At 33.8% G+C, this 24,196-nt stretch overlaps 2 protein-coding genes and 1 long non-coding RNA gene across 3 annotated transcripts; all 3 read right to left on the reverse strand.

The window, feature by feature from the left end:
* Positions 1–1,283: 1,283 nt before the first annotated feature.
* On the reverse strand, positions 1,284–4,773 carry LOC136798164 (uncharacterized). Its single transcript, XR_010845358.1, has 3 exons — positions 4,602–4,773; positions 3,271–3,339; positions 1,284–2,398 (listed from the first exon to the last, which is right to left on the reverse strand). It is a non-coding gene; the product is annotated as an uncharacterized lncRNA (long non-coding RNA).
* A 3,083-nt stretch (positions 4,774–7,856) lies between these two features.
* Positions 7,857–13,285, reverse strand: LOC136798229 (stage V sporulation protein K-like). The gene is made up of 7 exons (XM_067054838.1): positions 13,213–13,285; positions 12,178–12,320; positions 11,847–11,923; positions 11,265–11,352; positions 10,865–10,932; positions 10,129–10,314; positions 7,857–8,976 (listed from the first exon to the last, which is right to left on the reverse strand). Exons 1-7 carry the CDS (start codon positions 13,246–13,248, stop codon positions 8,213–8,215), a joined length of 1,362 nt encoding a protein of 453 aa, XP_066910939.1. The 5' UTR covers positions 13,249–13,285; the 3' UTR covers positions 7,857–8,212.
* Positions 13,286–13,359: 74 nt separating this feature from the next.
* LOC136802470 (uncharacterized) lies at positions 13,360–19,326 on the reverse strand. Its single transcript, XM_067059236.1, has 12 exons — positions 18,606–19,326; positions 18,314–18,371; positions 17,938–18,077; positions 17,553–17,699; positions 17,124–17,217; positions 16,176–16,298; positions 15,930–16,006; positions 14,903–15,045; positions 14,573–14,649; positions 13,983–14,070; positions 13,566–13,633; positions 13,360–13,415 (listed from the first exon to the last, which is right to left on the reverse strand). Exons 1-12 carry the CDS (start codon positions 19,278–19,280, stop codon positions 13,360–13,362), a joined length of 1,746 nt encoding a protein of 581 aa, XP_066915337.1. The 5' UTR covers positions 19,281–19,326.
* Between the last annotated feature and the right edge of the window lie 4,870 nt (positions 19,327–24,196).

The following is a 24,196-nucleotide window of genomic DNA, read 5'->3' on the forward strand; positions in this document are numbered from 1 at the left end:
CGAACTAAAATCAGTCTTTTACCCCCTGGAAATTCTTCTCCGATTCCCCCTTGGAAATATTTGTCCACCCCCTATGTATGGATACAAAAATGAAATGTCCCATTGAATATGAAGATTTTTTATTAATGAATAAAATTGAAGTAATTATTAAGCATTTTCGTTGGAACAGTTTTATTACATTTTTATCAACACACACGAGAGCTTACCATTAATTCTAAATGGTATGTATTTAATTTTGCGTTTGGCAGGAAGAATTTTTGGGGGTTTAAAAAGCTTACTTGATATTGACCAAAAATTGCTGATTTTGCATAATTTTTTGAACTCAAAATTTTGACGGTTACTTAATTTGAGCTATGATTTCGAAAATTTCCTCACCAAAATTAAATCAATACTTTAAAAGTACATACACGTTTTTCTTAGAAGAACATCCAAAATAATTGAATCTTTCGGATGTTTTTTTTTTTAGTTTTAAGCCGAAAAATGTTCTTAACAGGTTTTTATTTTCGCCATTTTATGAGTATTTTTGTCCATTTAGCCCGGGGTCCACTTAAAGCTTTTTTTATAGACTGGATGGCGCGATTAAGTGTCCCGGTAGTATATGGTAATATGTAAAACAGTCCGCCAGATTTTAGTTGTTTTTGCAAGGTAAAAAAAGTACGAAGCAATGTTTTTATTTGAGAATAAGGGATTGCAAATCTGTTATTCATGTTTGTTTCTCATTTTTGATTACATCTTACAACTTTTTTTGTTATTTGGATTTTAAACATTCTTTTTCAAAATGGTGACCTCGCCAAACCCTCCTAGTCTACATCACTGGACTCAGCGTCATTAAAAATTATCAAAAAGCAAAGTTCAGCCAGAAGTAGATTCTAGTCTATTGTCCATTCAGCTAAGAAATTGGGTATTTTAGACTCTGCATAGCCTCAAAGTGTGCTTTACTTGCTCTAAACATTTTGACCAATGAAGCCTTATGTTCTTATATAGTTTAATCAGATGGTTTGAGATTTTAGATTACAGAAACCTTCTGTAGCCCTTAGTAAAGCCTCAAAGGATTTTTAGGTAAGAATTTTCCAAAATCGAGATATCAAAGTTTGAAATTTTTGAAATTGGGTTCTTAAGCAAGCAAACGATATCACTCTTATTTACAAACAAAACCATTAAATATCTCAACTTTGGAAAATAGCTAAGCAAAAATATTTTGAGGTTTTGCTCAGGACATTAGAAGTAGTTTCCCTTAAAAAGATAATAAATCCACAGCTTAGAAGAAGAAGAAGATACAGCTCTTAAATTTCTAACAATTTGTAATCTATTTTCATCAAAAGATAAAGTAACAAATAAATAATAATGTAATTAAAAGTGAAAATTACTACAGTTGACGCTCTCCAATGCGATACGCTCCCTCCATTATTCGATAATATTGAAAGTCACCGTCAACAAGAAACTCTTATTCATGATATGCACCATTGCAATGTCTTCTGACATTACATCACGGACCCAACAACTGATTGGTTGTAAGTGACGTAAAATCAGTCAATACGTCACTTTCAACCAATCAGCTATTGGGACCGTGGAAGACACTACAATGGTGAATATCATGAATAAACGACACCTTTTCTATGCGCTTCCTTTCGATTAAAATCCCATTCCCCTTAATAACAATCAAATAAGAGAACGTCAACTGTGTTTTGTAATACCTACACATTGAAACACTTTGTGCGGGATAATTTAAAGAAAGGGAAAAAATATATTTAAAGGTGGGGCTTTTCCAGAAAAAACTTGTTAACATCCTGTTGTATTGGCCCGGGGGGGGGGGGGTACTAGGGTTGCGAGCTGACGGGAGGTGCCGCCCGACCTTCGAACTTTGGACCCTTACCGGGACTAAAAAGGAGAAAACAAAGGAAAATTTTGGCAATTTTCCGATTCTTAGCGGGACTTTGGAAGTCCAAAAAAGGTACCCTTAAGGGCGGCACATACCGTACCCTCCATTTGCCTAAGTACCGCCCCCCCCGGGTGAATTGGTCATTTGAAGTAATAGAGATGACGAAAAAGTAACATAATTGTTTTACAAAAGGTTAACGACCAACCAAATCAAATAAGAGCTTGTAAAAACCCGTTGATGAGACCCATTTTGTTTTGAGGTTCGGTATGTCATGGTATTTCAAAAGAATATACATTTCTGGTAAAAATTGCCGAAATTTTGAAACTTGCTCAAATTCAGAAGTCTAAAGGGGTTTTTGAAGCTAAAAGTGTCTTGAATTCATAGTGGATTGGTCGGATATGTAACATCTTCTCAAAAGAGAGTACATGGAAAAACTCAACTTGAGCATGATTAGATTTCTTTCCATTTAGCGTTCATCATCTTTCCAATGAAACCGAACACGTCAGCATTTTCCGAAATCTGTCAATTTTTAAAAAAGAAATTAAAAATTACTGTAAAAAGCAAATGATGAAAAACGAAACGAAATTCTAATACTATGCCGCGGAACTAAAAGATCAAAAATAGTTTTGATAAATCTAAATTACAAGGCAAAAAAGCGTCCCCAGTAAAAAATACCCTGAAATTTCTTCTCATTTGAAATGACATTAGAATTCCTGGAAATCTAATTTTTAATTGTAAACATTGTGTGTTACAGAACTCGCTGGAACTCCAACCCCACTGGGAAATTTGACCAAAATTTTGTTTCTGTTGGCAAAATTACCCTCAAGTCGTCCCACTTGATCTTTAGATTTAGATGGACATTTTCCCTGTTGTGGGAAAATTTTTATCGGGGCTGCGAGACAGGGGTGTGTAAACGAAAGAAATGACTTACCAAAAAAACAAACTTACTGGTTACTGCCCAGCTGGCACACAACGTTTTTTCGACGTTTATCTAACGTTCACAACGTCCATTTAACGTTAGATGAACGTTGAAACAACGTCACGTGCCAACTGGGTGAGACGGAGTTGCGAAATTGTTAGGCAGAAAATTGTCGCATATTGTTGGTTATTCCAAGAAATACTAATTTGAATTCTTGCTACAAGGCATTTGACCTTTATAAACCCATCTTTGATCGGAGTTTTTTGAAAAGGCACTACTCGATGTGGGTCAATTTTTAATTCAATGAAACTTTACGTTTAAATTTTTTCACCAGCAATCGAGTAGCCACTTTCAAAAAAGACATCGATCAAAGATTTTGTATGGTCGGGATAAAAAAAACTGGGCCCTGGGTACATAAAGGTCAGTAATAATGACATCAGGTCAATCGCAAATAGAATTGAATTGTACTTACAATTTTAGAGGTCGGTTTTCCAGCACCGTGTCCACTCTCAGTATCAATTCGCAGTAACAATGGATTGGTCTGAAAATAAAAACACGAAAGTGTTAGAATAAAATTTTTGCAAAACATACAAAACTAAAACAACTTATCGGTAGAAAATTTACCGGTGAAAAAGAGATTGCCGGCAAAAGATTTCTTCACTTTTCACCGACGAATATTTTTCACCATTTCTCTAAGTAACCAGATTTTTTTCGAGCTTAAACGTTCTTCATTTCGAGGTTAAATGAGTTTGACTTAGTCGTCGTGAGATTTTGGAAAAACCACGTGTGTGTTGATTTGCTTGTTACTTGGAGAAAAAATATTCGTTATTTTTGAAAACACACGCATATTCTTCATTTCGAGGTTAAATGAGTTCGACTTAGTCGTCGTGTGATTTTGGAAAAACCATGCGTGTGTTGATTTGCTTGTTACTTGGAGAAAAAATATTCGTTATTTTTGAAAACACACGCATATTCTTCATTTCGAGGTTAAACGAGTTCGACTTAGTCGTCGTGTGATTTTGGAAAAACCATGCGTGTGTTGATCCATTTCCAAATGTGAAATATGTATATCCCAAGACCTCAAAGCTCTAAAAAAATCACAAACTGAAAATTTTAAAAATCACATGCCGACAAAAAATTTCTGTGCAGTAATGTTGGTTATCACAAGCGTGTGATTTATTGACTTTTTCCTGGGACCATAGCAAGAAGATTGATTTTATCAAAGCTTTTGACAAATACTTATTAGCACTTCTTTAAACAAACAACTGTTTTCATTTTTTTTATAAACATCAAAATGATACGGTGTTGCAACCAAATTTTGTGATCTAGACAGCACGCACAAAAACCAGACATAGATTTTATAAAATTTATTTTTTTCAAGATCCATAACCGAGGTCGGAAAATAATCCTAGTGAAGAATCTCAACTTGGCGAATTTCCGTCTGATGATAAAGTAAGTAAGATTAATAAAGATACGAAAAACATACAGTGAACTTTCGCTTATTCGAATCTTTCTATAATTCGAACTTGTTTCCAGTTCCCGTCATGGAAAAAGCCCTCTTAAAATACATTCATTGATTTGAATCTATCTGTAATACGAACAAAATAAGATCTCCCTTTCGTATTTGAATTTTTTGTTCAGATCTGAAAAAAGGTTCAAAGATTTTTTTCTTTAAAATTAAAAAAAAAGAAAGCTCATTATATTAGATTTGGTTAAATGAATGACTTTCACTGTTTTCACTGGAGCAGCCACTTTCAGCCAACCGTAAAATTTATATAAAAAATTATTAAAAAATCCAGATACCTGATTTTCATTTTTGCCGACGGTATATTGTAATTGGGCCATGTATTTCAAGGAATGTAAAGGGACGACCCGATCGTCGTGGTCGGCAGTCAGCAACATCATGCAAGGATATTGTGTGTTATCGTGTGATTTGATCGTGTGTAGGGGAGAGTACCTTAAAGATGAAGAAAGCCGTATGTTCGTCTAATGTCGACATCCCTCATCTAATTCCGACACCCTTCTTTAGAGATAGGAATAATAGGAAAGTCGGAATCGCTGATTGGAGAAACGATTTCTTTCTTTCTTTCTGAAGCTAAGCAAAGCAATATAGTTTAAGCCCTAAAGAGGGATGTCGGAATTAGACGCCCTCGTCATGGTAAAATCAGATTCAGAGTTAAAAAATTTGCCCTCCGCTCATGGAATATAAGTATGACGTGCCGCGCGTTGCAAAATTAAAATAACGAAAGGAGCTAGATCTTCGCTTCATCGCGTAAATAATTTTTAATTTTTCGCTTTAATAGTTTCAACCTTTCGCGTCAATAATTTCTAACTTTTCGCGTCAATAATTTCTAACTTTTCGCTTCAATAATTTTTTAACTTTTCGCTTCAATGTATTTAACACTTTCGCGTAAATAATTTCTAACTTTTCGCTTCAAAATTTTTTGAACTTTTCGCTTCAAAATTTTTGAACTTTTCGATTCAATGTATTTTACTCTTTCGCGTCAATACGTTACAAATTTTCGCTTCAATATTTTTAGAAATTTCGCGTCAATAACTTCTTACTTTCGCTTCAATATTTTAAGAAATTATTTAACATATTCGAGCAAAGTGCAATGCTCTGTGTAGGGTAATCCTCAAATTTGGTTAGAATTTTATTGTTGTTGTTATGAATTTTTGTTGAAGTTGTTTTTAAACCGTATGATGAGGTCATTAGTTGAAGATGTCAGTCAACGAGGTTTTCGGCCCGGTTCGCTTCAATATTTTTTTCACGTTTTTAACTTTTTGCTTCAATCTTTAATTCCTCTTCCCGATGCAACTAAGTATTTCTTAAACAACCCACGTACAAGTACTCAATTTACACATTCTATACAATCTTTTCATCGCAGATTATTTGAATATATTTTGTCAAAAGTATAAGGTTGCGAGGTGACGGGTCTATACGAGCAAGAGTTCGAAAATACGACCTTCCTCACTTGTTAAAAAAACCGCGTCTAATCACTAGACGCCCGTGTCCAAGTGTTTGAGACCTCTAGTTATTCTGATTTGCAGACTTCTTCCTATGTATAGTACACTCGTTAGACGCTGGCGACTAGTGTTAGACGCCTGTCCATTTTTTATTCAAAAAGCTGCTAGTATGGCTAAAAAATTAAACGCCTGCGACTAGTGCTAAACGCCACTTTTTTTAACAAGTGAGTACAAATTTTGGACATTTTTGGGACCCCAAATTTTGATCGATTTTCTACAAATTTTGTTGATTTTTAGCATAATTTGGTTGACTTTTCGGAAGTCGCAACTCTTTGAGAGAGAAATTTCTGATTTTCATGATTTTGGGACCCTTTCAGAAAATAACTTATGAATTTGTACCCCTAGAGAAACCTTTTAGGAATGAAAAAGGGGACCCTTATGGCTCGTCACCTGTTTTGCCCAAGTCCCATCACCCCCGGGATTTTGAAATTTTCCCGACCTTTAGTGCTTTAGCACGGCGATCTGGGCCCGGCAATATTTTTCTTAAAGTCGCCCTAGAACTCAGAAAAACCTAACTAAACAACCTCATTTTTTTACTTTTATCCTTTGAATATCATTAAAATGTTGATAAAAATCGCTATTTCCTGTTTTTTGGTTCAACCGATTTTTCATAATATGGATTCCGATTCTCGTGTATCCCTTAGGGAATTTTTATTTTCAGGCCCAAAAATTAATTCAAAGGAAATAGTAATGAAGCCAAAATTGTTGTATTCTCATGACGCATTTCAATGAAAAAATACATCAAATGACCATTTTTAGTCAAGTGAGAGAAAAGAGTTATCATGAATCCGATTTTCAGGCCAGATCGCAGTGTAGCTTGCCGAGAGAAGATTAAAAAATGGGTGTTTGATAAGAAAACGTCGTTTTTATCATCTCTTTTATCACCAATTTATGGTATAACGAATAAAAATGAACAAAATGTACAGTTTAAAAAATCTTTTGCTTATATGTGAAAATATAATAGAGAAAATCTCAAAATCTACACAAGGCAATGAGATTAGGAGAAACGTACTATGGCGACGTCTAGCCGAATCACCTTGGGGAAAGGATAGTTTTCTGATACGGGGCCAATCCGTAACAGGACTGACCTTTCCTCAGAGTAGTCTAGCATGCTAGACGACTTAACTCAGTAAAAAATAGGAAGTAGAAAACTTGTCAGGAGCATCAATATAACTACACCAGCCGTCTTAAAACAAGGAATCGCCTAAAGTTGACACGAGTGAGAAAAAATTGAATCAAGAGCTAAGGAAGGTCTAAGCCAAGCTTGAAGTAGTGTATGCAAGAGAATCCTTTCTCGTTTACGTTTCAAATTAAATAAAATATGTTGAATATCTACCTTGGCTAAAAATAAAATAAGTCTAAAAATACGAAAAGGGCATTCCTACTTGGCTGTGCTGTGGGTCTCCACCCTATAAACATTTTGAGGGAATATATATTTACATTTTTTGTCTCTAAGTTTACTTTAGGCGTATAAGCGAATTTTAGCCCTTTTCGCGAAAGTAAATTCCTTTAAAAATTCCCGGATTTATTCCCGCGAAAAATTCTTGACAAATAAGAAAACCTGTAAAACGTAAAATTTTGAATTAAGATGTAAGATTTTTCAGTCTGTTTAAGTATTTGTCCCTCTGAGCCATTTTTCAAGTGAAATTTTACATTTTTATGTCTTAATTCGCGAAAGATTATGCTCGCGAAAAAGAAAATAAATGTCACGAATTTCGTGAATTTTCGACCTCGCGAAAGTTTGTACGCCTAAAGTATACACGCTAAAAGGAAATATATAACAAAAAGAAAAATATATAAGAATACAGATAAAAAAATAATAACAAAAAATACGTAACAAAAAGTAATATCACGCAAGAAAAATAATTCTCAGCGGAATATCTTAAGACTTGAATAAAACAGTAAAATACACATTTTTCTTAAGACTTGAAAATATTTTAAAAACTTTGAAAATTAAGAGCAAAATGGAGAACAAAATGAATATTTTATCTACAGGAACAAAAAATCTCCGATCTACACTTTTCTAAAACTTCAAACTTTGCTGATTTCAAATATGTATTCAGATTTTTCATATATTTCTCGGATCAAAAGTTCCAGCCCTCTTTTTTGCCCATTTTTAGCAATTTTGTAGATAACTGCCAACTCGGTGTAAATTTTGACCTTGGGATTGATCACTCCTTCTCTACCAAGAAACATAAAAGAGCGTGAAGAGTTTTGAAAGTTTTGAAAGTTTTAAGCACATTTTATTATCCTTGTTCTGACTGGGAATCATTTGAGGCAGGGTTTCCTTCAATATAAAAATAAAATAGAAGTGCTAAAACAATATCACTCGTAAAAAAAAAGCCAAAAAATAAAGAACGTAAGAAAAGTATGAAAAATATACAACATCACTCTGTTGGGACTGACCCGTTCAATATATCATTGTTCATCCTTAAAACAACTTCAGGAACCACGATATCAAAGTCAGTTTGTATTTCTTTGTCGTTGAGATCATTATTGTGTGTAAGATACTTCATCAGAAAGTTTTTTACACCACCTACAATGTCCTCTTCGGAGAAGCGCATCAGCTCATTTTTTGAGCAAGTCAAAGGTAGTCTATCCTCTTGACATTCCTGAATAAATTCAAGAATGTCTCCGCAAAGAGCCGCATTGTTTTTACGCAAAACAATTTTCGGCAATTTTTGGAAAGCTTTCAACAAACAATCTTCGACTTTGACCCCACCAATTTGCAGTGGAAATCGTTTCCCATCATCGATAAGGCTTTTCTTTGATATCTCCATGAGTTGCTCTGGGTTAAAATCCTCAAATCGCAAATGGTGTTTAATTCTTCTAGCAAATCCGGGGTTGGCCTTCACAAAATGATCCATCTCCTTTTCATAGCCAGCAAAAATAAACACTGGCCATGGCTGCTGACTGGTTGGGCTCTCCGTCATTGACCGCATGATGGTGTCAATCACCTCCTGGCCGAAATCCTTCGGACCCGTGGGCACGAGACGGTAGGCCTCGTCGATAAAAAGGATGCCACCTTTTGCCTTTTCAATGGCTGCCATCGTTTTTATCGCCGTCCCACCAATGTGCTCTGCCACCAAGTCCGACCGTTGAACCTCGACCACGAGGTTTCTGGCAATGACATTGAGCCCTTTGAAAATTCCTGAAATGGAATAAGATTATCATATTGATTGATACGGATGGTAAAGGCTTGATTCAGTCGAGTAAGGTTTTAAGATTTTCAACTTTAATTCCTCTCTACAGTACAATGGAAAAAAAAAAAAATTGTGATAAATCCACTTTTTACGGACACACTCAGTTGGCAACCAAATCCTTATACTTTTTGTGAACCTAGTAGCTATTCCCAGGGTAGGGACCCTAGCCCCCCCCCCTTTTGAAAGTATTTTCAGTTGTTAAAAGCAGAATCTCTTATTTTGCTCCAAATAGCCTGATCTTAGTCTACATTTACCGCACGTTTTAAACCCCCCAACAATGGCAATTAGGTTCCCCCTTTAATAGGCAACCGAGTGTCCCATCATTTAGGTGGAAAATGTCAAACTTTTTCAAATTATTTAGTCCAAAGCCTTTACATCAAATAACCAAGCACCCTACGTTAGTCACATTCGCCTAGAATACGTGGACGAGCATGAAAGGTGCACAAAAAAGGCTAAAACTATCAATGATTATTAAATGGGATAAAAATTTTGCTTTTTCTCAAATATTTGCCATTTTTGAGATATTAAGGTACACGTTTTTTATAAGAACAAAGTATATAAGAACATAAGGCTTCGATGGCCAAAATACTAAGAACATGTTAAGAACATTTTTAAGGCTTAGTGGACTCTAAAACACCCGATTTCTTAGGAGATTGCACAAAAATACTCACTTAAAACTCAAAAAGTTTAGATCATCGGAGGGCTTCCAAAATTTTCGATGTTCTTATAAAAAAAACGTGTAGCAGCAATTTGCTGACTCGCGAAAATAGAATGATCCATGCAAAACTTAAATCGGATTTTCAGTGAACGTTCCGTGTTTGATGGTGGGCATTGTTTTTATGAAAATTATGAAAATTACTGTATTTTTGTTTTTGTCCCCCCCCCCACCAGGCAGAGGACTGAATATACCCCCCATTTGTATTTCTCCCCCATGAAGCTTGTAATTTTCACTTCCCCCCTAGTACCAAAATCTGATTCCCACCACCTTCCTTCCTGGGGGGGGGGATGATCCCATGTAAGGTGCATGGATTTACTCTATTTTAAAAGATATGCGAAAGGTTCGCAAAAGTCAATGGGATTGACGTAAATACAATTCTTACCGCCCATCAGCCTGGCAGCAGATGTCTTCCCAGTGCCAGGATTACCAGTGAATAACATATGAAGTTGTTCGTTTTTAACCGTCTCGCCTTTTTTCTTGTTAAAAACCACTCGTCTCGCCAATTTCTTGAGTCTCTGTTTGAGTGGCTCTTGTCCGTAAAGTGTCGACAAGTTTTTCTCGATGAAATCTAAAAGGTAATAATTATTTTGATTACGGTCAAGACAACATTGGCTGAAACTTATCTACTAACTCTCCAAGCACACTTGAAAGCTATGACACTCTTTGTCTTAATAAGAGTGATAAATAAATTTGTGATTGCCTTATTACTGCCAAATTTATAACTTCAGCGCATTTGTACTAGTAATTGTATGTTCTGTCGTGCAATTAACGATTAATCACGAGTAACAAAGGAGAAAATGGTAATTATGGTATTTTCTCCTTTTGTTACGAGTGATTAATCGTTAATTGCACGACAGAACATAAAATTCCGAGGTAATCGTCAGTAAACCATAGTTCTCTATAATGGCATGTTCTAGGTAGACTCTTTTTGTTTGTGCAAACATTTGAAAACAACTTTTTTTCCTTTGTCTAAAAAGAAGCTATTGCAGTGCGATATTTTTGTTTTCATTAAAAAGAAGTTACTTCAATGCAAAGCTACTTGTCTTTTATAATAAAGAAGTCTCTGGTAGGGCGTGTTGAAACATGCTTTAGAAATTCTGAAAAAAAATCTTCCTTACCTTCATCATTGTCACTTTCAATTTCGATCACTAGATTCTGAAGATTTCCTTTCTTACGTTCTTCCATTCTACAAAGTTAAGCAATTTGTGACACTAAGAATTATATTGCATACAGGCTTCATTTCCAACATAAGAGGTTCGATTTTTAACACAGTGTGTTGAAATGTTAAAGTTTGTTCCTGAAAAATGGCAGTCCTGTACTTTTTCATTCATTGCTCATGGAGAAGATAAAGGAAGGAGAAAAGATATAGTAAAAAGTAATACCTTGTTGGAAAGATAATTATGAATATTGTTAGGCTTTAGAATCTTTTAAAAAATTTTAAGGTTAGGATCCCCCAGGCACTCTTTGCAAAAAAAAACACCCCAAATTTTGGAAGATAGACACACAGAAATTCTTTACCTTTTCAAAAGGGAATCAGAATTTGGAAAAACCTCTGTGCCAATATTCACACCAAATGCAACATCAGATTTGGTATACACCACCATATCTGAAAAGGTTAAATAAAAAGACTCACTGATTAGCAAATAAAATACTTTAAGGGAAGAAATTTTAGCGAATCAACAAAATTGCAAAAATTTTGCATTTAGTGAGAAAAACTTTTGTGAATCTAGCTTTTTAAAAAACTTTTGCCTTTTACCTCTATTTAATTAGATTTTCATTCGTTTTTTTGAATCAAAAACCAGATTTTTTTTCTAATTTATGAAACACAAATACGCCCTCAAATTGTTATTTGGTGGATTTAAAGAAAATTTCATGACCAAAAGTAGAATTTGCCTAAAATTCGCAAAAAAAACCAGAAAAGTTTCGTCCCTTAAAGTAAAAGTTTGAATTTCAAAACATTAGTTAATCAAATCGGTATTCGCTGGCAGTTTTTCATTTTTTTCGACTTCACTACAACAACTTTGTTTGAAACGAGTCCAAATATTGAAAATTCAGACCAGTTTACCGGGAATATTTTTATTATAAGAAAGAATTATTTACCTATTTGATAATCTGTGAGCCTGTATAACTTGGTTAATGAGCTCAAATGGTAACATCTTCCTTTATAATACGCCTTCCTTAAAGTTAGAATAGGGACATTAGTCAAAACATTTTCAAGTCATTTTCAGTCAAGACACATTTCATATTAGGAACAGTCACATTGCTACAGTAGCTTATCAGCCTCCTGAGTCAATCAAACTTGGATTTATATTTGAAAAGATGCTTAAAAATCATGCTCTTGCATGCTCCAATCAGTCTTTACTAAGACTATCCATTTTCTTTGAGAGGAATGAACCCAACTATGCAAAAGTAAAGTAAAGTAAAGGATTACCAATGCATGCCTTGTTGAATGACAAGAAATTGGTTAGAATCTTGGCTTAAGAATATTGCGTTTGCATAATAATTGTCCTTTGTCTTGTTCTTGCCTTGGACTTTTCGTGATGCAATAACTTCAGAGGACTCCATGAATTCATTCTAGAAGGAAATAATTTTCACAGTTCAGTCAGGTTCAACGACTCTTCTCAAGAATTTATCATTCAGCATGAAAACGAGGCTAGCAATGCTAAAAATCAAGACAAGTTTTTTTTTAGCGGGAAAGCACATAAAATATCATGAAAGTTAACAAAATTTTTCTTCTTTTTCTTTGCTTTTCTCATTCCTTTGAATTTTTTTCATTATCTTTCTTTAGATGTTTACATAAGATCTTTAAATGAAAAATATGCTATATTTTTTAGTTTAATGATTAGAAAGGCCAGGAAAGGCTAGAAAAATAATTTATCTTGGGTGAGGGAAAAGAGGTGGATGTAACTAGACCTGGCGTAATGAAATCAGGCGTTAGAATGGCAGTGCTCCTCTCATATTGAAAAGCTTTGACTTACCCCAATCTTATATTATTTCCGGTCCTTATGCCAAAATTAATTACAGCCTCACAATTATAACTCAATTGAATGTTACCAATTCTACCTTATTGGTATATATTTTCGTGTTACAAATTTTCACGAATCGCGAAATTCTTTCGAAAAAACTTGTTTTGCGTGTATTAAATTTCGCGATTCATTAAACTTTTTTTCAGAAAGAATATAAAGCGAGAAAAAGACTGATTTTGCTTGAAACAACCGTTTTCGATGTAAAAATACTGACAAAATATTAAGAAGCATTTTTCGCGTGTATTTAGTTTTGCAATCTTGTAATTTTGAAAAATTTAAACATTGTAAAATTTTGCGAAAATTGACCAAAATACTCGTGAAATTAAGTACCCGCGAAAATTTGTAACACACGAAAATATATACCAAAGGGAAGTATGTTATAAATTCAAATGTTACTGTTCTGTATTTTGAAAGAGTGAGACGACACATTATTCACTTACCTTTCCAAATTTCCAATCCATTGTCAAAATCAACATTGCAGGACAAGTGTCAAAATATTGCTTTTTCCAGATCTCGTCTAAAAGCNGACAGAACATAAAATTCCGAGGTAATCGTCAGTAAACCATAGTTCTCTATAATGGCATGTTCTAGGTAGACTCTTTTTGTTTGTGCAAACATTTGAAAACAACTTTTTTTCCTTTGTCTAAAAAGAAGCTATTGCAGTACGATATTTTTTGTTTTCATTAAAAAGAAGTTACTTCAATGCAAAGCTACTTGTCTTTTATAATAAAGAAGTCTCTGGTAGGGCGTGTTGAAACATGCTTTAGAAATTCTGAAAAAAAATCTTCCTTACCTTCATCATTGTCACTTTCAATTTCGATCACTAGATTCTGAAGATTTCCTTTCTTACGTTCTTCCATTCTACAAAGTTAAGCAATTTGTGACACTAAGAATTATATTGCATACAGGCTTCATTTCCAACATAAGAGGTTCGATTTTTAACACAGTGTGTTGAAATGTTAAAGTTTGTTCCTGAAAAATGGCAGCCTGTACTTTTTCATTCATTGCTCATGGAGAAGATAAAGGAAGGAGAAAAGATATAGTAAAAAGTAATACCTTGTTGGAAAGATAATTATGAATATTGTTAGGCTTTAGAATCTTTTAAAAAATTTTAAGGTTAGGATCCCCCAGGCACTCTTTGCAAAAAAAACACCCCAAATTTTGGAAGATAGACACACAGACTTGAGTTGAGAACAAAGAAATTCTTTACCTTTTCAAAAGGGAATCAGAATTTGGAAAAACCTCTGTGCCAATATTCACACCAAATGCAACATCAGACTTGGTATACACCACCATATCTGAAAAGGTTAAATAAAAAGACTCACTGATTAGCAAATAAAATACTTTAAGGGAAGAAATTTTAGCGAATCAACAAAATTGCAAAAATTTTGCATTTAGTGAGAAAAACTTTTGTGAATCTAGCTTTTTAAAAAACTTTTGCGATCCATTGACTTTTACCTCTATTTAATTAGATTTTCATTCGTTTTTTTGAATCAAAAACCAGATTTTTTTTCTAATTTATGAAACACAAATACGCCCTCAAATTGTTATTTGGTGGATTTAAAGAAAATTTCATGACCAAAAGTAGAATTTGCCTAAAATTCGCAAAAAAACAGAAAAGTTTCGTCCCTTAAAGTAAAAGTTTGAATTTCAAAACATTAGTTAATCAAATCGGTATTCGCTGGCAGTTTTTCATTTTTTTCGACTTCACTACAACAACTTTGTTTGAAACGAGTCCAAATATTGAAAATTCAGACCAGTTTACCGGCAATATTTTTATTATAAGAAAGAATTATTTACCTATTTGATAATCTGTGAGCCTGTATAACTTGGTTAATGAGCTCAAATGGTAACATCTTCCTTTATAATACGCCTTCCTTAAAGTTAGAATAGGGACATTAGTCAAAACATTTTCAAGTCATTTTCAGTCAAGACACATTTCATATTAGGAACAGTCACATTGCTACAGTAGCTTATCAGCCTCCTGAGTCAATCAAACTTGGATTTATATTTGAAAAGATGCTTAAAATCATGCTCTTGCATGCTCCAATCAGTCTTTACTAAGACTATCCATTTTCTTTGAGAGGAATGAACCCAACTATGCAAAAGTAAAGTAAAGTAAAGGATTACCAATGCATGCCTTGTTGAATGACAAGAAATTGGTTAGAATCTTGGCTTAAGAATATTGCGTTTGCATAATAATTGTCCTTTGTCTTGTTCTTGCCTTGGACTTTTCGTGATGCAATAACTTCAGAGGACTCCATGAATTCATTCTAGAAGTAAATAATTTTCACAGTTCAGTCAGGTTCAACGACTCTTCTCAAGAATTTATCATTCAGCATGAAAACGAGGCTAGCAATGCTAAAAATCAAGACAAGTTTTTTTCTAGCGGGAAAGCACATAAAATATCATGAAAGTTAACAAAATTTTTCTTCTTTTTCTTTGCTTTTCTCATTCCTTTGAATTTTTTTCATTATCCTTCTTTAGATGTTTACATAAGATCTTTAAATGAAAAATATGCTATATTTTTTAGTTTTATGATTAGAAAGGCCAGGAAAGGCTATAAAAATAATTTATCTTGGGTGAGGGAAAAGAGGTGGATGTAACTAGACCTGGCGTAATGAAATCAGGCGTTAGAATGGCAGTGCTCCTCCCATATTGAAAAGCTTTGACTTACCCCAATCTTATATTATTTCCGGTCCTTATGCCAAAATTAATTACAACCTCACAATTATAACTCAATTGAATGTTACCAATTCTACCTTATTGGTATGTGTTACAAATTTTCACGAATCGCGAAATTCTTTCGAAAAAACTTGTTTTGCGTGTATTAAATTTCGCGATTCATTAAACTTTTTTTCAGAAAGAATATAAAGCGAGAAAAAGACTGATTTTGCTTGAAACAACCGTTTTCGATGTAAAAATACTGACAAAATATTAAGAAGCATTTTTCGCGTGTATTTAGTTTTGCAATCTTGTAATTTTGAAAAATTTAAACATTGTAAAATTTTGCGAAAATTGACCAAAATACTCGTGAAATTAAGTACCCGCGAAAATTTGTAACACACGAGAATATATACCAAAGGGAAGTATGTTATAAATTCAAATGTTACTGTTCTGTATTTTGAAAGAGTGAGACGACACATTATTCACTTACCTTTCCAAATTTCCAATCCATTGTCAAAATCAACATTGCAGGACAAGTGTCAAAATATTGCTTTTTCCAGATCTCGTCTAAAAAGCAATACAATAAAGGGGGAAAATTTCAAAAATCTTTTAGGCTTCTATAGAGTTTTAGATTTATAATCAAACAAATGTCATATCGACCAGCAACCTTTGAAAGTCAAAGGTCAAATAAAGAAATCACTCTGAAGCAACTTTAAAACTAAAAAAGTCAATTTACCTTCAGCAACTTGGTCTTTAAATCTCTCAGGGGTACTTTCAATCTCTTCATCAGTAAATTTCTGAAAAATGTCAACCAGCGTTTGGCAGCGTTTTTGAGGTTGAACTGGTAGTATTGTTACATCTAAAACAATTTGAATAAGAGGTTGAGTCTGGTTGAGTTTAAGAAAATGCAATCTTACAGTTTGATATTTACTTTGAGAAAAACTTTGTCAAAACATAAAAAGAAATTTCGGGACAATCTACCTTATTGGTATATATTTTCTCGTGTTACAAATTTTCGCGGGTACTTAATTTAGCGAGTTTTTTGGTCAATCTTCGCGAAATTTAATACTGTTTAAATTTTTAAAAATTACTAAATCGCGAAATTAAATACACGCGAAAAATTTTTTCTTGGTATTTTGTTTGTATTTTTACATCAAAAACGTCGTGTTTCTTTTTTGCTTTATATTCCCACTTTCTGCAAATACCTAGTTTAGTGAATCGCGAAATTTAATACACGCGAAACACGTTTTTTCGAAAATTTGTAACACGCGAAAATATATACCAATAAGGTAAGCCTCATATTTCAAGAATTAACAAGAACATGCAGTTTTAAGCCCATAAGTAAGGAAACAAGTGCACAAAGAACCAACAAGTTCATAACATAATGCTGAAAATGTCACAACACAAAGGCCTTGAAAATGTGGTGTATAACTTAAATGAATTTAATTTAAACAAGGATTGTATTTTGCAAGTTTTTCTGAAAGTGAAAATCTTAGAATTTGGGAGATTCACATAATATTATCCTTGGGAAACATTTAAAATTGTGATTTTTGCCAAAACAAAACCCCTACGAAAATGAAAGGAATTTGGTCAAAAAGGCGCTGATTCACAAAATTCTATCCTTGCTAGAATTAATCCACTTAGGGTATTATTACAACAAAACTAGGATATTTAATAGTTTTACCTGCATTGCTTTCACTACTTTCGAAGTCACCTTGACTGTAGACTGTGCTAAGAATACTTTTGAATAAGGGATATAAAAACAAGTCGTTCCAAATCTGTAAAAGAATAATCGTAATTGGATTTATTTATGCCTACAGCTATTGTACAGGTGAAACACCTCTTCAGCTTTCCTTGACATGCTGTGGCAACACAGTGTTTTAGTTTCATTGCAATTTCAAATAGTTTGAGGCTTATGAGCAAATTCTGTAACTTTGTGGAATTAGTTGGGCACTAAAATGTTTCTTCTTCATTTTTCCTGATTATTCAACATTGATAATCATAATTCAACAACAAATTGTGAGAGAAAGACTTTCCCAATATTATTGTCATCAGTAATTTAGGCAGGTGAGCTCAACTAGTAAAAAGGATTATCCCATCAAAGAAATCTTACATCACAATTCAGGCTCCTGAGATATGTGATTACCACTCTGACAATATTCCCACTGTCTTCGTCTTTGATATCTAGATCATGATAAAGATCTTCTAGTGCCAGAGCACAAAGTGAGCGTCTCTCTGGCAATTGAAGCACCAATAAAATCTAAAAAAATAGAATTAAAAAGAAAATGAATTATCAATAATTTTGATCTTTTTCTATTTTTAATCATCACTGTGTAATAAGTAAGGAAATATTTTCATGTTGAGAAATGCTAAAAATGAAGGAAGAAGAAGAGCAATGAAGGAAGAGGCAATGATTTGAAGAAACCTCCAGATAAACCAAACAACTCGCAATATTGACTCCTTACATTTCAAAATCCTCCAGATTAAAAATATCTTACTTGACATATGGATCGTTCCAAATACGCTGCAGAGTCATTTTTGGTTTCAAGAATTTTGGACACTGTTAACACAAAGTCCTTTGATTGTGACAAAAAAATAAATGCCATCCATAAACTGTTGAACTTGTCATCAAAATTAACTAAAATAATGAAAAGGATTTTTGTTATTATCCAGGATTATCAGCTTTAAAAATTATAAGGTTCTTTTGAAAAGAATTTTGATACCCATATGTCGAGGTATTTCTTAAATCTAGTTTCCTGACTTTAAACCAGGCAATATTTCTGAACCACTTTGTTTCGAGAAAAAATTCCTGAATTTTATCATCAACATGAAAATATGCATACAACAATGCATACTGAAAGTAAAAATTCAAACCTTGTGGAACATCAATGTCTGGTTCTCCAATATTAAATAATGAATCTTGGACTGAACCCTAAAATATAATCAAATAATAACAATATAGCAATAATAATCAAACAATAATATTATTGCAGCATTCCATTGTTAATGTAATGCACACAAATCTAACCACACGTTAAGACTTATTTCTTAATTTAATTTCCTGTGAAGATCAAGAAATGCCTAACTCTATCTTGGGAACGGAAAAAAATAGAAACCATCTGCTACAGACTTAGAATTTTGTAAAATCAACAAAATGGTTACTTACCCTTTCAAAAAGTTTTTCCTTTTGGTATTTGGGTAATGCCTTTCCAATTCGAGGTGTTGAAATTTTATTGGGTGTTTCTCTGAAGGCAGGAGGAAAATCAGGAAAGGTGTCATCATCAACATCATCAATATCTCCATTACTAACTCTTGAAGATTGAGGGATGACAACTGTGCTGGAGTTGGTATTTGTAACTAATTTGCTTGATGGCACTATATAGAGATGCTTTGAGTCTTTTCCTGCAAATGTTTTTAAACTTGCAGCATCAATGACATAATCATCAGCATATTCCATTTTATGGAAGTTATTTTTCTTTCCGTTTTTCTTCAAGTAATAAAATGTCAAATTTTCTTTTTCAGAATCGTCAAAGTCTATGTTATGTTTTTTCTTTAGAATGCTAGCCAGCACTGCTGAAATCTTCGTGAGTACTTCCTGTTCTGTCATATCTTCTAATAGCTGAACCGGTCCAATTCCAAGTTTTGTAAGAAGACTTTGAGGGATTTCTTCCATATCCAGGACATTGTTACCAGGAAAGTCATAGAACGTGGCGTTCAAGTCAATTCTTTTTGCTGCTTTAGTTGCTGCTTTTTTTGGACGTGTTGGAGGAGTCGGGAAAGAGCTTCCTGCTCTTTTTCCTCTGAGAATCTTGTTTATCTCTAAATTTGGTTTGTAACTCATTTTCTTCTAAATAAACATAAATAATTCTTAATTTGATTAGGATGTCACTCTGGAAAGTAAGACACGTATATGTATAGATATTCCCTTTGTTCAAGACTAGTTAGGATGATGTGAGAAATTGAAATCTTTATATTGAATTCAGACAATATCTAGTCTAAGGATAGCAAGATAAAAAAATAAAATTCAGCCCAAAGATTTGCCCTCAAGTTATAAGCAAGATTTCAAATAAGTAAACCTTTGAATCATAGAAAAAATTAAATTATATGTCAAATTTGGTTAAATACTTTAGGCGTACAAACTTTCGCGAGCAGAAACTTTTGAGAGGTCGGAAAATTGCAAAATTTAGGACATTTACTTTCGCGAATTTAACGAAAAAATTTATTTCGCGAGCAGAAACTTTCGCCGATTGGGTGATCAATTTTCATACCAAAAATGGCCTAAAAGTAACAAATACTTTTTTGAATTCAATTTAAACTGTTATTTTTGACTAATTAATGACTAATTAACCAGGCTTCTAAAGCATAAAAATGCTATACATACTAGTTTTTATATTGATTTTGAAGCTTTAAAGATTTGCAACTTTTTCAATAATTTTTCACGAGCATAAACTTTTGTGAGTTGCCCTCTCAAGAAGTTTCAAAGACATTTACTTTCGCGAAAAGGTCCAAAATTCGCGAAAATCGCGAAACTTTCTGTTTGCAAAAGTTTGTATGCCAAAAGTATAATAATCACAGGATGGTTTTGATCCTACATTTAACATCTTTGAATAGATTTATACCAAAGTTTCCATCTTCTTCTAGGGGATTGAATTCCAGATCTAGTAAATTTTTAATTTCATTTGACCTATCTGGAAGGTTAATGTTATGAACTTCAACAATTGAGTGGTCATCATCAGGCATTATTCCGAGAGATGGGGAAGGGTCTACACCAAAGTTTTCACCTTCACCAAATTGTGATGCTAAGTATGTTCTCACGCCTCTTTGATTTTCTTTGTTCTTATCCATCATTCCAAGCAGCCATAACTGATATGGAGTCTGGTAAATTTTGGTCAATTTTTTCCAATTTTGGTCAAAATTTTTGGAAATCGTGACCCTTTGAGAGAAAAATTTTTTGTTTTCGTGATTTTGGGACCCTTTTAGAGACTAACTTGTGAATTTATACCCGTTATAGAGACTTTTGAGGAATAAAAAAAGGTACCCTTATGGCTTGCACATACCCACCCCCGGTCCATAACTATAAATCAAACCCTGTCAGTCAGGACTAACCACCTAAATAGGAACAAATTTTTCGAATTCACAAATATTCCTATCTAGGATATAGGTACTTATCTAGGAACAAATTTTATTCTATCTAGGATATAGGTACTTATCTAGGAATAAATTTTATTCTAAGGTTAGAATATTTTAGAAATTTTTATTTTACACTAAAACTAGAAAAAATTGCATGTATCAATTATTATCTATGTCTTCATTTAGGTATTTTCTAACTGTGTTCCAAATTTCAGAAAGATTCATCAATTTGCAGTATTGAGTTATTGCATTTTTAAGTTTCCAGGCAGATTCCACTGCTTATTAAGCGTCTATTTACACATCAAATCCTGTTTTTTAGTAAAAAGAGCCTTAAAATGTTCCTATTCAGGATATTTTTTACAAAATCTAAGATTTTCCACCCTTCCACCCACCAAAGGTGCTGATTTTTGGAAGAAGAAACCACTTTGTATTATTACAACTATTAGTCATAGCTTGAACATGCAATTTTTTGTTTTGAAAAATTTGGAGAAGAAAGAAAATGTTCCTAGCTTAGAATAAAAAATATGCCTAGATAAGTACCTATATCCTAGATAGGAGTATTTTAGAAATCAAGAAATTTGTTCCTATCTAGGCGGTTAGTCCTGACTGCCTCTGTACACTGACCGGCGACACATCCCCTACCCCTTTTTGTCCAAGTACCACCCCCTGGCCCCAGGAATTAAACCTTTTTGCTCAAGTGGTCTCAATGGGCTATACCATTTTCAAACCACACCATCAGGGGTATAGACAAACTTTTCCTAGCAAGGTTTTCCAAGGGGTTTTTATTCCTTCTTCAGATTTTCCAAGAGGGGTTATTGAAGGTTTCCAGCAGGGGGTTCTCTATTCATAAACTGACTTCAATACTTCCAGATGATCTCAATCGAACGGAATCGACAATCGAACCAATCGAGCAACATTGAATGCAATTAATCGATTGAAATTTGATTGTCGAACGCAATCAAAACTCAATCGAATATTACCGCTATTTTCAGATTCGATTGATTCGATTGAAGACATCGAACGTAATCGACTGACAAAGAACAAACATCGAACGCTAAAATGGCAATTGAACCAACCGAACTTTACCATACCTAGAATCTCAATCGGTCGATTTGGTTCGATCGTCCATTCCGTTCAATTGAGATCGTCTGGATACTTATTTTCATCCCCCTTTTTTAAATTTCTCTTTCCAGGAGGGTCTACCCCTGATTTCCAGGGGATAATTTGTTATTCAAAATTTCCAGGGAGGGGGGGGGGTAGTGAAAAAAGATATCAATACTCCTGTATAAATTTTAAGGAATGGCCCAATCAAGTCATGATGCACAAAAGGGTCTTCTCCTCATTGTCAGATTAAAGTAAAATGTGAGGTCTTTGTACTATTATCCGATCAAGAAACTGAAGCCTTACCAGTGAACAGGTGAAAACTTAGCGGTTATCCCTTGAAATTCGGTTGTATTCTCAAAAAAATTTCGAGCAAACCAGACTCTTCTTTCGACTACCTGCACGTGGTGTAGTTTGCACAAGCACACGGGACGGAGCTAGCCTTGAGGACTGGGCTAGCCCGCGAAAAACTTACGTCATAGATTTTCTAGGTCTCAGTCTTTTTTTAGAAGCGCGAGAAGTTTAAAAAAACTTGAAGCGAAAAGTTTAAAAACATCGAAGCGAAAAGTTGGAAATTATTGAAGCGAAAATTGAAAAATTTTGACACGAATAATTTGAAATTATTGACGCGAAAAAATTGAAAAATTTTGACGAACATTTGGAAAATTTGGACGCGAAAAAATAGAAATTATCGACGCGAGAGGTTGAAAATATTGAAGCGAAAAGTTGTAACGTATTAACGCGAAAGAGTAAAATACATTGAAGCGAAAAGTTCAAAAAATATTGAAGCGAAAAGTTGGAAGTTATTGACGCGAAAGAGTAAAATACATTGAAGCGAAAAGTTCAAAAAATATTGAAGCGAAAAGTTGGAAGTTATTGACGCGAAAGTGTTAAATACATTGAAGCGAAAAGTTAGAAATTATTGACGCGAAAGGTTGAAACTATTAAAGCGAAAAATTAAAAATTATTTACGCGATGAAGCGAAGATCCCCCCTTTCGTTATTTTAATTTTGCAACGCGCGGCACTAGCCTAGTTAACTAAGCCCGTATTCACAAGGCTAGGACACACGGCTTATGGTAATATAGCGTTTTTATTATATTTATTACATTTTTTATATTTACGGATTTTAAGTTTGCCTTGGAATACTGGCTTAGGGAAAGGGCGCGTTCATAATATGAACGCAGGATTCGGTGAGCTTCTGATTGGTCAGAGTGGGTCACGTGGTAAAAAATCGGGAGTTTTCGTGAGCGATAGAAGTTTATAATTATTTTATCAGAAAACGAGTAGAAGAGGATGGGACTCATTGAATGCAAGATCTTTCTTCGATTATATTATGATGGATATTTGGAATACTGTATCAGAAAAAGTTTTCAAGACCTGGTCCCGACCTGATAGTGCTCCTCTTGTTTTTGGGAAGAATTGAACTGATGAAGAAAAAAGAATGCTATTCGTCGTAAAGACAGCAAAAGTTGCTTGTTTCCAGAATGGCAAATAAGTAAAGATTTGTGATTGAACATTGACTATCGTATGTGGCAATATATAAGACTTGTACAGATCCTATGCTGTAGTTCTGTATTCTGATTGGATTGCATGACATGATATTGTATCATACTGTAATGGATAGATGATAGACAGTTCTTGGTTTTTGACTGGTTGTGGTTTCTTGTTGTTTTATGAATTTAAGACTTTATGCTCGATTTTACAGACAATGGCATCTTTCGTTTTCGAAGAACATAAAACTGTCGGTGCTTATTTTCAGTGACAGCTATACGAATTCAAGACTCAAGAAAATGTTTTTTTTTAGGGGGGATTGATTACATACATTGTTTTGTATACGGTATTTTCGCCTGCTAGTCTAAAGTAATTTTTATTTACAGTATTTTGTTGAAGGTTATTTTTAAGATGAGCTTTGTAAAAATCATACAAAATACTTTTATGTCAAATCACAAAATTATCACTCAAGGAACGAATTTGTCTCTTGTTGACTTTTCCATAAAACATAACTTTTTGAAAAAAATGAACAAATTTTTCCTTCACTCTCCATCGGCACATTTTACAATAGAATTTAATTTTATATTTTACAAAAGGAGCGCATAAACTGTAAGACGGAGAGTTTGTTTATCTAATCTTACAATAAGAGCCAATCAGAAGATAGAAAAAAAGACAAAATAAAAAAATTCTAAATAATGTTTTGATATTATGTTCTGTGTGTGGTGTGATTTCATATTTTTGATATGAAACGAATTAAGTCAACGACGAATAATTATGCAAATTATGTGAGTTGACGTTATCCCTCGCCGCGAAATTTGAATTGTCGTTGTTGTCAGTTGATAAGCTACCGAGTTTACTGTCCCTAAGCTAGTTATTCAGTCACAACTTAACCATCAGATTTATCCAAGTGACTGAATCAAACTAGCTTAGATTTCTAGGCTAGCGCGGCACGTCATNAAACTTGTGGGTCATATCTTAAGACATGATGAACCAGCCGGAAAATTGATAATCTAGGGTCCAGATCCCTCAAGATG

Source organism: Clytia hemisphaerica, unplaced genomic scaffold (genome assembly GCF_902728285.1).
Source record: "Clytia hemisphaerica strain Z4C2 unplaced genomic scaffold, Clytia hemisphaerica genome assembly, whole genome shotgun sequence".
NCBI lineage: Eukaryota > Metazoa > Cnidaria > Hydrozoa > Leptothecata > Clytiidae > Clytia > Clytia hemisphaerica.

Coding starts and splice junctions, on each gene's coding strand:
- LOC136798229 (XM_067054838.1), bottom strand. CDS start 13,248: ATGTTGATTTTGACAATGGATTGGAAATTTGGAAAG. Junction 11,353..11,846: donor GCTCACAGATTATCAAATAG/GTAAATAATTCT, acceptor TAACCTTTTCAG/ATATGGTGGTGTATACCAAA. Junction 10,315..10,864: donor TGAAAGTGACAATGATGAAG/GTAAGGAAGATT, acceptor ATTACCTTTTAG/ATTTCATCGAGAAAAACTTG.
- LOC136802470 (XM_067059236.1), bottom strand. CDS start 19,280: ATGAGTTACAAACCAAATTTAGAGATAAACAAGATTCTCAGAGGAAAA. Junction 17,700..17,937: donor TGGAACGATCCATATGTCAA/GTAAGATATTTT, acceptor CTATTTTTTTAG/ATTTTATTGGTGCTTCAATT. Junction 16,007..16,175: donor TAAAGACCAAGTTGCTGAAG/GTAAATTGACTT, acceptor ATTGCTTTTTAG/ACGAGATCTGGAAAAAGCAA.